The 12929-nt window shown below is 35.3% G+C and overlaps 1 protein-coding gene across 4 annotated transcripts in view; it reads right to left on the reverse strand.

Annotated features, from left to right (window-relative positions):
- Positions 1–1196: 1196 nt before the first annotated feature.
- Positions 1197–12929, reverse strand: part of slc39a14 (solute carrier family 39 member 14) — a 19610-nt gene continuing 7877 nt past the window's right edge. For 2 of the 4 annotated variants that reach the window (XM_016572830.1, XM_016572833.1), the window contains exons 2-7: positions 10812–10981; positions 7637–7759; positions 6937–7128; positions 5306–5525; positions 5017–5201; positions 1197–3061 (exon numbers count right to left, since the gene is read on the reverse strand). In XM_016572830.1, coding sequence (XP_016428316.1) covers positions 2909–3061; positions 5017–5201; positions 5306–5525; positions 6937–7128; positions 7637–7759; positions 10812–10981 — 1043 coding nt within the window. In that variant the 3' untranslated portion in view covers positions 1197–2908. The remainder of the gene's footprint in view (positions 3062–5016; positions 5202–5305; positions 5526–6936; positions 7129–7636; positions 7760–10811; positions 10982–12929) is intronic. The other 2 variants (XM_016572831.1, XM_016572832.1) reach the window with 1 other exon arrangement.

Genomic DNA, 12929 nt, shown 5'->3' on the forward strand with positions numbered 1-12929 from the left:
TTAAAAATCGAGAAACCAAGACCACATTAAATGAATGAGTCAGTTTTGGATCAGATTGTATCATGTTTTTCTTTTTTTTTTCATTGCACAAAAGATGAACTGAAAGCTCATGGCTTAATATTTAAATAATAATTAAAAAAACAGTTACCAGCAATCAGATTTCACATGTTGCACAGGTATCATGACTCACAACACTTGAGATGTTTACAGTAATTTAAAAAAAATGCCTTCATCATAACAGGTACACTTGCTCTCAACTGCCACAAAAAAAAAAAATTGCTGACAAAAATTGAAACAAAACAGTTTATCATTTAAATACAATTACTGATGACAAAATACATAAATCAATGACTTAAAAAAAAAATCACAAATGGACATTCACACACATTCTACACTTACCATTTTTTTTTTTTTTTTTTTTTTTTTTTTTTTTTTTTTTTTTTTTTTTTTTTTTTTTTTATATTACTGAATTTAAAATGAGGTACAAAAACGTAAAACTTTTTACCACTGAATGATGCATGGCGTTGAGACTACCTCCTCTCTTTAAGGCATAAACTCACTTCAGAGAACGTGTGCAATAAGACGCCAGCTGAAACAATGGCTGCACACAAAGCTGAATGCAACTACATAAACTTAACAAACAAAGGGGCATTTAAAAAAAATTTACGCTGATAGTAAGTTACACTCAGATCTGTTGTTGACTATACGCACAAGACCTTATCACGTTCACTTCATACAGAGCTAAAATGACCTTTCATATGATGATCTATTAGCTATTTGCTCAACAGCATACTGGGGGATCAGGTTCAACTGATGTACTGTATGTTACACCTTTAAACTAGCAGTGCAACAGCAGATACGAATATAGCATGACTATTAAGCAATGGAAGCATAATGGAAAATACATTTTATGTGGAAGACAAAAGTGATACCAAGGGATCTACTGTGAGCAAAGGTTGATCAGAATTGTAAGATCAATTTCTGAATAATCTCATAGCTTGTTCTAACCATTGAAATTATATTCTGCTGCATAGGAATTCAACACCTGTATCATAGATCATGTATAATATTACTAGCTGACTTTAAAATTAGGAATTGACTTCTAAATTTCACTTCTAAAACTGACTTCTAAAACATTAACGCTGAAGTGTCATTTTTTCAATATAAATTTTTTTTTATTTTTTATTCTCCTATCCCATCTTAATAAGCAGACATACATTTTATAAGCAAGTCATTTGTTGGGTGATTTTATCCCTAAAGGTTTAAACACTGAATTTGAAAAAAAATATTTTAGACTGGCTCAACAAATAGCGTGAGTTTGGGATGGCAACCAATGGTAGCAGTCAGGCAATCTATTTCAAAACAGTCTGCATTTTGCAATAACATTTGACTAAACTAGTGCCTTAGAAATTACACACTTCAGCTTTAAATCCAACGATATTCAAAATGATTTCTGTCAGTCTAGATGCTAAGTTAGCAAAGAGCTCTAAGTATTGTGCTGCAGTGCTATATGTAGAGGAATGATCATATTATTACAGAAACACTACAACACCTTTATGCACACATTTTGCCTACATTTCCTAATTATTTCTTAAATTATGAAGAGTACGGCATTCAGATCAAACAAAAGCATGTGGAAAATAGGTGTTTTATAGAGTTTTGTAAGAGTAATTATCATAATAATTAAAGGCAATTATAACTAATTGAGGTTGGTGTGTTCATTTTTCTCTGTCAATTAATACGCAAAGTTATACAAAGTACAAATAATAGGAGGGTGTTTGTGAAAATATGCGCCACTTATTCTGGTCATGTAAATGAAAAGATAAAAGTTAGAAGACATTTTTCTAGAAGAACCTTGGTCTCTGCTTTTTTGTTAAAGAGGTAAAATAAAAACCTTCAATAAAAAAAGAATTAGTGCCTTTTTGTTTCAAGCGTTTACTGTTTTTGCTTGCCATTACGGAATGACATTGAGGGGAAAAATTAAATAACGATCAATCTGTGAACAGACGCTGTATTGTATCTAAACTTAAACCTACTTGTGCAACAGTGCACAGTAACCTTTGATTAAAGTGACCTACATGACGTTCAGTTTAGCAGAATTATGAATGCCAGCTAACTAGTGAGACTGTATCTATGTCTTGTCCCTAAGCATTGGAAAAACCTAGGGGTATTATTTTGTTTTAATGGTTTAGATTTTTTCTTTTGAATAAACATTTGGTATGAAGCATAGGAAACAACCTACATTTGACTAAATGAATGAATGAATGAATGATGCATTTATATAGCGCTTTATTGTGTATCGCTCTACACCCAAAGCGCTTTACATCTTTAAATGTCGCTTTAAATGTCAGTAAAACGAGTCAAGTTTCATCCCATATGTTACTCATCAGTTAGTGGACAATACTCTAAATCTCATGGTCAGGATTACGAGAAAGGCCCATCTCTGAGGGAAAGAGACATTTTGTTGAAAAACACAATAAAAATTAAATAATGAGAACATTAGAAATCAATACAAAAATGCCCAGATGTATATGTTGGGGAACGAGAATCCACACGGTACAGAGACATCACTGTGTCCTAAAGCTGAGGCGAAGGAACCAGAGAAGGCCTAAACTAGATGAATGGTACCACATCCATCAACAGGTCCCAGGTTTTGGATGAATCTAAAGCAAAGTTCACGGGTCAGTCAATTCTAGCCTCGTTTAAACAGTCCAGGGTTTACTCTGAGCCCAAACTATGCCCAAAACATTTCAATTTATGTCATGACCTAGTCCAGCTGGGCAAACGTTTTAAAACAAGCCAGCACAGCTGGCTCATATTAAAGTCTGGAGGTCCCAGTAGGTCTCAGGTTTTAGTCCAGGTGCTGAGATAAGTCCTTTAGTGTCTGAGTTTGTATTTAGGTCCTCTGCTATCCAAGCTGTATCTGTCCAGAGTAAATGGTAAGTACAAGCATGATGCCAAACCCAGTGAGCAGCCCTGCGTTCTGGATGGCAAAAGTTAGCAGAGATCCACTTCCTCCGGCCTCCTCTTCTTCACGACTCACCTCATTCATCTCAGGAAACTGCAGGAACAAAGGAAGATGGAGTCACATGGATTGTAAGAAAAAATTATAAAATCAACAGCATCAATTTTGGGATAACCACATGAGTAATGACATTCTCTGTTTTCATAGTTATCAAGTTAGACAGCTATCAAGTTTCTTATTCTCACCAAGGCTGCATTTATTTGATCAAAAAATACAGCAAAAAAGAAAGTAAAAAATTATTACAATTAAAAATAAACGTTTTTCTATTTTAATATATTTTAATGTGAATTTTCATCAGTCATTACTTCATTTTTTCTGTCACACGATCCTTCAGAAATGCTGATTTGATCCTCAAGACACTTATCAATGCTGCTTAATATTTTTGTTAATATAAGTTTCTGGTGTCCCCAGAATGTGTCTGAAGTTTCAGCTCAAAATACTCCACAGATCATTTATTATATCATTTTGAAAATGCCTATTTTGTGTGGAAGCAGAAACACGCTGTTTTTCGTGTCTCTTTAAATGCAAATGAGCTGCTGCTCCCCTCCAACTTTTCCAGAATAAAGCTGTGCCATTACAGCTTGGACCTGCTAAAAACATCTGTTTTGGTTCCGATTATAATGTTTATCGCGCTGAAATCGTGTTTTAAACCATATTAGTTTAAACTTCTTATATACAGTGGGTACGGAAAGTATTCAGACCCCCTTAAATTTTTCACTCTTTGTTATATTGCAGCCATTTGCTAAAATCATTTAAGTTAATTTTTTTTCCTCATTAATGTACACACAGCACCCCATATTGACAGAAAAACACAGAATTGTTGACATCTTTGCAGATTTATTAAAAAAGAAAAACTGAAAAATGCTCAGTATTTAGTAGAAGCACACTAGTACACCGTTGTCGCTTGCGAAATCAAATGACGGCGCCGTGGGTTGAAACTTACAGATTAAGGGGCGGTAATATTAAAATGAGATCCCTTTGCCACGTCACCAAGGGAGCGAAATCAGACGTGCTCGTTTTCTCAGACGCTTGCAGAAAAAGGCTTACTAAAACTACTGGGTTAATCTTTTTCACGTTTCCTTGGTTGGTAGATGCACCGGGGACCTGATTATAGCACTTAAAACCTGGAAAAGTCAGATTTTCATGATGTGTCACCTTTAAAGATACAATTTCTTTTTAATTCAACTGTTTAAATCGTTTTACAAAAAAATTGCATAAAGCTAGCAAAACACCTTTGCTCCCAAACATTAGAATTTGAAGATGGAATTTGAATTATGAATTTTTGTATTGTTTTCCAGTGCAAATCTCTAAAGACTCTTAAAACAAGGTACATTTACTTGAGAAACAAAATTACATATGATAAGAAGTCTTGTTTTCTGTGAAATGTGAAGAACAAATATCTGGCAATGGGCTTAGAAAAGTCAAATTAATTCCAACAGAAAAGTAATTTTCACACTGCACTGACAGATATTGTTTGTGTTTTAAGAATAAACTCATTTAATTTTGTTTAATTTCTCAGAAAACAAGAGTTAATTGTTTTCAAAAATACTGAGGAAGACAATTTTTTTTTTTTTTTTTTCTTTTTCAGTGCAAGCAGCATTTAATGCCATGACTTTAAATTTAAGACTTTCTGCTCCAAACTCAGTCCTGGGGGTCCAACTTGCCTCAACACACCTGCCTGGAAGTTTCTAGTATGCCTAGTAAGACCTTGATTAGCTGGTTCAGGTGAGTTTAATCAGGGTTGGAGCTAAACTCTGCAGGACACCGGCCCTCCAGGACCGAGTTTGGAGACCCCTGCCTTAAATTGTTGAAGTGTAAATTAAGAATTTTTAAGACCTTTTTAAAGCTTGCAGAAACCCTGCAATAGCACTGGTAATCACTTCTTTTACACTTCACTGATCATAGAAACTCACCCTCAGGAATCAACAAAAATGAACGCAATCCCCCCCCAGTCATTTAAAGCCAGCAAATGAACAGCATCACATTCTTACCATATCAGCCAGTGCAATGTAGAGGAACATGCCTCCGGCTAGAGCAAAGATCCAGTTAGGAGAGAAATTGTTCCCAGCCAGGATTCCGAAGCCCATGCCCAGATAACAGCAGCACGCTGACAGGAAGTTAAAGAAGAGTGCCTGCTGGATGCTCATGCCAGCGTTTAGCAGGATTACAAAATCACCTGGACACACAGATGCAGCAGAGCATTTACATGACTACAGACTACAGTCATGTAGACTACAGGCCATTTTTGATTGATCGTATAACAGAGTCAGTAATACCCACCCAACTCATGTGGAAACTCCTCACACAGAATTGCCACTGATGTACTGATGCCCTGAAACACAGAAGCAGTGAAGGAGGCTCCGATAGCCAAACCATCAATGAAATTATGCAGACCGTCGCTCAAAGTGATCATCCATGCCAGAGTACCGATGTCAGAGTATGCCCTGCCTTTAAGCCAATAACATCCACCCGTTCCAGCACCACCTGAACTCTGAGAGTCCTGCGAGAGGGACACAAATACAGGAAAAATGAAGAAGTGTATACAGTAAATATCCATTTCCATTCAGACGTCTGGAGTAAGACTTTTCTCTTATGCTCACCAATGCTGCATTTATTTGACCAAAAACACAGTAAAAACAGTAATATTGTGTAATTTTATTAAATTTAAATAGCTGTTTTCTATGTGAATATATTGTAAAATGCCATTTATTCAGCCATTACTCCAGTCTAGTGTCACATGATCCTTCAGAAATCATTCTAATATGCTGATTTATTATCAATGTTGGAAACAGTTGTGCTGCTTCATATTTGTTTTAAGCCTGTGGTACTTTCAGTATTCTTTGATGAATAAAACATTAAAAAGAACAGAATTACTTGTACAATTACTTTACAATACTTGCAACAATATACACCACTGTTGAGGTCAGTATTGTTTTTTATTTCTTTCTTTGAAAGATATTAATACTTTTATTCAGCATGTATATGTTAAGTGATAATAAAGACTTACTGTATATTGTTACAAAAGATTTCTATTTAGATTTTTTTTTTTTATACCTCTATTTGTAACCTTAGAGGAACAGCACCCAAAATAAGATGAAACAACACTGGCAATGCATTTGATGTCTGCAACATTAAATCTGATTTTTGAATGACTTAATATAGAGAGAGTGATATAATGTAGTCTGGTACTAATTTTATCCATTAGAATTTGATTGAATCACAAAACATATTCTTTTAGCTTCTGCAGGGTTCTTGTAGCTCTGATAAGAACAAGTTGTTTTCGATATAGATGTTGTTGCATTTTAATGAAAGTTATAAAAACAATTTTTTCCTTCAAAAACCTAACGCGCTGATGAATCATGTCGCATTTACATTGTCCTGAAATTATGGCAATTATAAGAAGACAACTCGGAGATGCCATTCACGTCCTCAGACTCAGAAAAATGTGTTTCTATGGCAACTCTCACAACATGACTGGCTTTGATGACAGCAAAATTACTATATTATTGTTCACATCTATATGCTCTTGAAGCACATTCATTATATTTTGGTTTCGTTTACATGACGTCATCAGTCATTATTCACAGATGAATGAAAAAAAGTCAGAGCATTCATAAATTGAGTTTCCAAGCTGTAATTATAAATTCAACCAAGATCTGGAAAGTTTTTACAAGCTGGAAAATCATAATTACAGTAATACTGGCATGACATTAACATGCCAGAACTAAATAGGGTCAATTTTGATTTCAAGTTGTTTTTAAGGGATATAATTGTGGGTGAGGCTTAGAGTCACTTATGCCCAATTAATTGAAACGACAGATTACCACATTTGTTCTCAAATATTAAATAATTTTGTGAACTGGAAAATATTTTTAAGCAAATTGAAATTTGTAGTTTCTTTTATTCCTCACCTGTACTGTCTGCCCAGCGCTGATCATTTTGTCATCTTCTCCAAGCCCTCTGGCATCACTTTCCACTCTGGGTAAAGATGCTTCTCCAGCCTCTCCATTCTGCAGTTTCTCCATCACACCATCTTCCAAGTCACCATTAGAGTTGGCATAGCGCTCTGAAGGAAAGTGACTGTGGCCGTGGCCATGCCCCCCCTAACACAAGAGACAATTCGATAAGAAATGCAAGCAGAAAAAATGAGCGTGAGTAAATAAGCTTGCAAAGACATTTCTTCACTAGAGGGTGCTGCATTACAACACATTACAATCTCAAAAGCAAAAAGTTCAATAATAAATCTTCTGATTCATGTAAAATGATTTGCTGGCTCTGGCCAAACCATTACAGACTACAACAAAACAGTTAATGTATTTTTATGACTTACGCTTTTTAGGTTCCTTTTTTAACATCTTTTTCAAATTGTCTTTCAAAGAATACTACAAATGAATAGTGCAGCCCCTGAGGAGCGACAACCAGACATGCACATATTGTACATACAGTTCACACATTCCAAAGCAAAACTTCATGAGATTGAACTTTACAAAGTTCTAAAAGTAAAATCCTCCTTGTGCTTTTTTTGATGTCACTGGGAACCCATGTCACAATGACAATGTCAGATAAAGCTGTTTCATGGTTTACGCAAACAGATCATTAGTCCAAGCTCACCCTGTCCTTTGGCTTTAAGATCATCTTCAGGATTTTCTCTGTAAAGAAGAACAGGTAGAATCCTCCAAACACGACAGCAGACTTGGGCACATAATAATCTTCCATGGGGTCAAATCCAAAGGCCTATATACAGAAAAAAAGCATGTTTTAAGATGTCAAATACTACTTTATTCAAACTAATATAAAATAATATAGCATTTGTTATTAACCTCAAATCATGAAAACTTGCGTTTTTATTAACATAAAATTAGGCACAGAATGCTGAAAAGCACTACAATTTAAAAGTTTGGGGTCAGTAAGATACAAAAATAATAATACTTTTATTTAGCAAGAATGCATTAAATTGATCAAAAGTGACAGTAAAGACTTTTATATTGCTACAATGCTGTTCTTTTGAACCTTATTCATAAAATAATCCTAAAAAATTAAATATGTAGCAGTTTCCACAAGAAAGTAAAGCAGTTTTCAACATTGATAACAAGAAATGCCTTCAGAGCATCAAATCAGTATATTGTAATATTTTCTGAAGGATCATGTGACACTGAAGACTGGAGAAATGGCTGCTGAATATTCAGCTTTGGCATCACAGGAATAAATTACAGTTATTTTAAATAGTAAAAATATTTCACATAAGACCCCAAACCTTTGAACAGTAGAGAACGCTGCATATGTGTTAGCAGACTGAATGAGTACATAATACATACAATCTAAATACAAACCCCTAATCACTCTCCTAGACACCAGAAACAATCAATTGGGCTTTTTAAAACCGTATTCTTCACATTTATTTCACACTTGGTTACAAGCTGTCAAGAAGAGTGAGTATGGGATTTATTTTAGATGGGGTCTTAGTGTAGTTCATTAATGCCTCAGGGCTTCCCCCCACCCCCATTTTGTTTGGCTTTTCACCGCTGTATTATGAATTTTTTTTTTTTTTCACGAATTGGGCCATTCACTTATAAGAATACATTTGAACAGTTCACAGTCAGATAAATGTAAAACTTAAATGTGTGCTCCAGTTCCATGACATCTTGCCTCAAAAAAGTACATTAAATGGTCATTACTATGATTATAATAAGTCCAGTGAGAACTCTTCTATGGATCAATACAAAGTTTACTGATCGTTGTTTACTCTATTTTCTAGGCCTCCAGCTGGGGAGAACCACTGAGGCCAGAAAGACTTATATGTGTGCTTAAAGGGAATGTTCACCTGAAAATGACAATTCTGTCATCAGTTACTCACCCCTCACATTGTTCAAAAACTAGGGATGTAACGATTAACCGCGAGCCGGTTGAAAATCGATTCAAATATGTGACGATTCAAATCGGTTGAGATGCTAAACAAATCGCGATTCATTTAGGGGTAGTTTATGAATCCATGTCTGAGGGGAACTTGCTGTCTTTAGAAAAGTTTAGATGCAGGGCTCTACAGTGCGACTATTTCAGTTGCATTTGCGACTGAAAACTACTGCGTGCGACTATGAAATTTTTAGGAGCACCAGTGCGACTGACCCGATCATCATCATACTTGTGACTGCGCTCAGGGGAGCTTCAAAGGTTTCTACGTGTTTTTGCAGCGTTGAGTAATGTATCACACACATATCTCACGAATCCTTTCATAAGCGAAGTGTAGACGGTGTAAATAAGAGATTCACTGCGCAGTGTAGAGAGCTTCCTTGATTATAAATGTGAGACCGCGATGAGCTAAGATGAGTGACAGCTTTTAATGATTTTTAAGGGAGTGTGTAAATGTGATACTGATTTAATACAATACAATTCAATAAACAAGAAGTTAATATTAAGTGACTTACATTGTCGGACTATAACACTATTGTCTGATTTTGCTCTATTTCGTCATCGAAAATAGTTAAGAGCAATAATAATGCAAGTGCTATATTAGTATATTATTATAGTGTTATATTTTAATTTCACAAAGAAATGTGCAGCATTTTGTCCAAGCAATAATAAAAGGACACATTTAATTTATAATTTGTCTTAAATCTCATTTTGCAAAAAAAATAAAATATAAATAATAAAAAATCGTGAATTGAATCGAATCGTGAAATCAAAATCGTGAATCGAATCGAATCGTGAGTTGAGTGAATCGTTACATCCCTATCCAAAACATACTATTTTTATTATTTAGAACACAAAAATAGATTTCTTTTTTTCTTTTTTTTTTTGCACAATGTCCAATCTGCTATTTCGCATACAATAAGAATGATTCAAAGTCACACCGACCAACTTCTATTGATCGGCTTCAGGAAACACTAAATATTATGTACTGTAAGTATTTGCGTATCGGGAGTCTAAACTAGTCTATTTTAATACTTTTATGTCCTTTTTTGAGCTTGACAGTGTAAGAAACTGTAGTCTGCCCCGACTCAGATTCCACTCCACAACAGATGTTTGATCATGCTCCTTTCCCAAAATGGCTTAATTATTACAGAGGACAAGAAAGTCAACAGTTATGTTGTTTCTGCACCATTTGGAATGATCACATCATGAGCAAAAGGTAACCAATTGTAGAATGGGAATGGGTGTGGGACACCGAGAACCATCTCAAGACAATGGGGTGTCAGAACTTCATTAGCATACAGTTGTTACGAAAGGAGCAACTTCATTTACATTAAGGGAAGCAAACTGTAACTGTATAAAAGGTTTGAGTTTAGGATGTTTGGGGTTCATTCCGACTCCGTTGAACCCAAGATACTACATGTACTTTGTCACTGCTATACTGCAATAAACATCTTCATCAAATCCATTTTTATTGTACAGAAAACAGCAGTTTGGACATTGCATAAAATAGTTAATAAATAAATAAATCAAGTTTAATAGAAAAAAAAGTAAACATATTTAAAAGAATATAAGGGAAAGACAAATAGAATAAATAATTTGCATAAAGAAAGATAAAACCTAAAAATGTGTAGAGATAACTCAACGTTTTCTTGATTTTGCATAAAATATTTTCATTTGTTCTGTACATAACGTCTGGAACGACATGTGGGTAAGTAACTTAAACAGTTTCCTTTTGAGTGAACAACTCCTTTAAATGCCAGACTCGACATATAAACTCTAAAATCTAGAACTCTAGATAGAGTGGAATTAGAACGGTCTTCAGTCTGGTTGTGTGGCACACGTCTATAAACCCGTTTCCCCCACGTGTCCACTCTACCTCTGGGATTAGTTGAAAGAGGGCGTTGGAGTACAGAGTACCAATGGCCAGGGCTATGAAGTACAGCAGCAACCGCTTGTAAAAGGTTTTCCTCATGAAGGGAACCACACTCGCCCCGAAAAGTGAACACAGAGATATCACTGTCACACACAGGAAACCATATCCCCACACTGGCCAACAACCAGAAGATAGACAGAGAGAGACAACAAGAGAAGTGGAAAAGAAAGGGGAAAAAAGAAGAAATAATATATTAATTAATCAGCTAAATAATTAATACTTGGTGAAAGATTGATATTCATTATCTCAAACGTGAGATTTACTCCCTGAGGTGAAAAATTCAGTTCTGTGGGCCACTGAATGATCAAATCAATTCATGCAACCACAATGAGAGTTTTTACATTTTAAGAAAATATACAATATTAAATCTCATTCATGAATTGCACAGATTTGATGTCAATTTATAAAATTAATTAATAGCAATAAATCAAACATTTCAGAGTCATGCTATTACACTACCGTTCAAAATTTTAGGGTCTATACATTTTTTCTTTTTTTTTAAGTTTCTTATGCTCAACAAAGCAGCATTTATTTGATAAAAAATACAGTAAAACTAGTAATATTGTAAAATGTTACTATAACTTTTAAATAACTGTTCTAGTTTAATATATTTTAAAATGTAATCAATTCCTGTGATGGCAAAGCTGAATTTTCAGCTTTTTCTATTTTTCAGGATTCTTTGATGAAAAGAAAGTTCAAAAGAACTGCATTGAAACAAATCTTTTGTAACATGTATTAAATGTCACTTTTGAATAATTTAATGCATCCTTGCTGAATAAAACTATTCATTTCTTTCAAAAACAAATGACTGATTCCAAACTTTTGAATGGTAGTGTAAGGTAATGTTGTTCACATTTTAAAATCCATTGTTTCATTCAAAGAGGAAGGAGGGGGAGGCGGCTTCCTGTTGACCAAATGATACCTTGAGAGATGAGGTCACTGAAAATCATTCAAACCTGACAAGATAGCTGAAAATACTCCTCCTCCTCTCAGCCTATACCTCCTTAAACACCAGAGGCAACAGAGGAACTGAAAACACCCGTATTCATGTTGACCAGCCAATGAACCATCAACACCCAGCACACAAAAGGTGTACCTGTAGATCTGCTTGAGCTATGACAGCACCAACAACCCAACAAAGAACATCCAACACTTAATTAGCTCTTTCCATACCCACTGAGCCAGTGAATAAATGTAGTGTTAGTGGTCTACTGTAAAAGCAGCATTCAGGGGTAAACAATTTGAAAAGTGGTGGCAAACTGAGGCAGCAGGTATTGATCATCTCTGATAAAGTGTGGGAACAAACATCAAACATTATGTTGGCTTAATAATCCAAAACCAAAATTCCCATCTTCTCCTACAGCTTTCAAGGTACAGTGGGTAAAGAAAAGAATCACCCCCTTTTAAAATAATCACATTTTGTTGCTGAGCCAGTGAATAAATGTAGTGTTAGTGGTCTACTGTAAAAGCAGCATTCAGGGGTAAACAATTTGAAAAGTGGTGGAGGCAAACTGAGGCAGCAGGTATTGATCATCTCTGATAAAGTGTGGGAACAAACATCAAACATTATGTTGGCTTAATAATCCAAAACCAAAATTCCCATCTTCTCCTACAGCTTTCAAGGTACAGTGGGTAAAGAAAAGAATCACCCCCTTTTAAAATAATCACATTTTGTTGCTTTGCAGCCTGAAATGTAGACGGTCACAGTTTTTGTTTTATCCAGCTGTATTTACTCCGTGCAACTTATAACATCCAAGTGAAACACCAACATGTCAGAAAAAAAAAAAGAATCACTGAGCTGGAAAAAGTATCACCCCCTCCTAAAAATGACTTTTAAACTCAATCAGGTGTAGCTAATCACCTTCACAATGGCACACAAAGCCATTTGCCTTTCAACTGTGATCAGCTGTGGTCATTTTGATCAGCTCGGCATGAAAAGAGCTTTCCTGGAGCATTTCAGGCCTCTGCGCGTTATTTGAGCGAACTTTGCTTTTCCGGTGAGCATGAGCGGTACACGAGTGGAACGCACATTCATAGAGGGGAATATTAAGCGGAGCGTCA

This window comes from Sinocyclocheilus rhinocerous, unplaced genomic scaffold (genome assembly GCF_001515625.1).
Source record: "Sinocyclocheilus rhinocerous isolate Xijiao unplaced genomic scaffold, SAMN03320098_v1.1 scaffold352, whole genome shotgun sequence".
NCBI lineage: Eukaryota > Metazoa > Chordata > Actinopteri > Cypriniformes > Cyprinidae > Sinocyclocheilus > Sinocyclocheilus rhinocerous.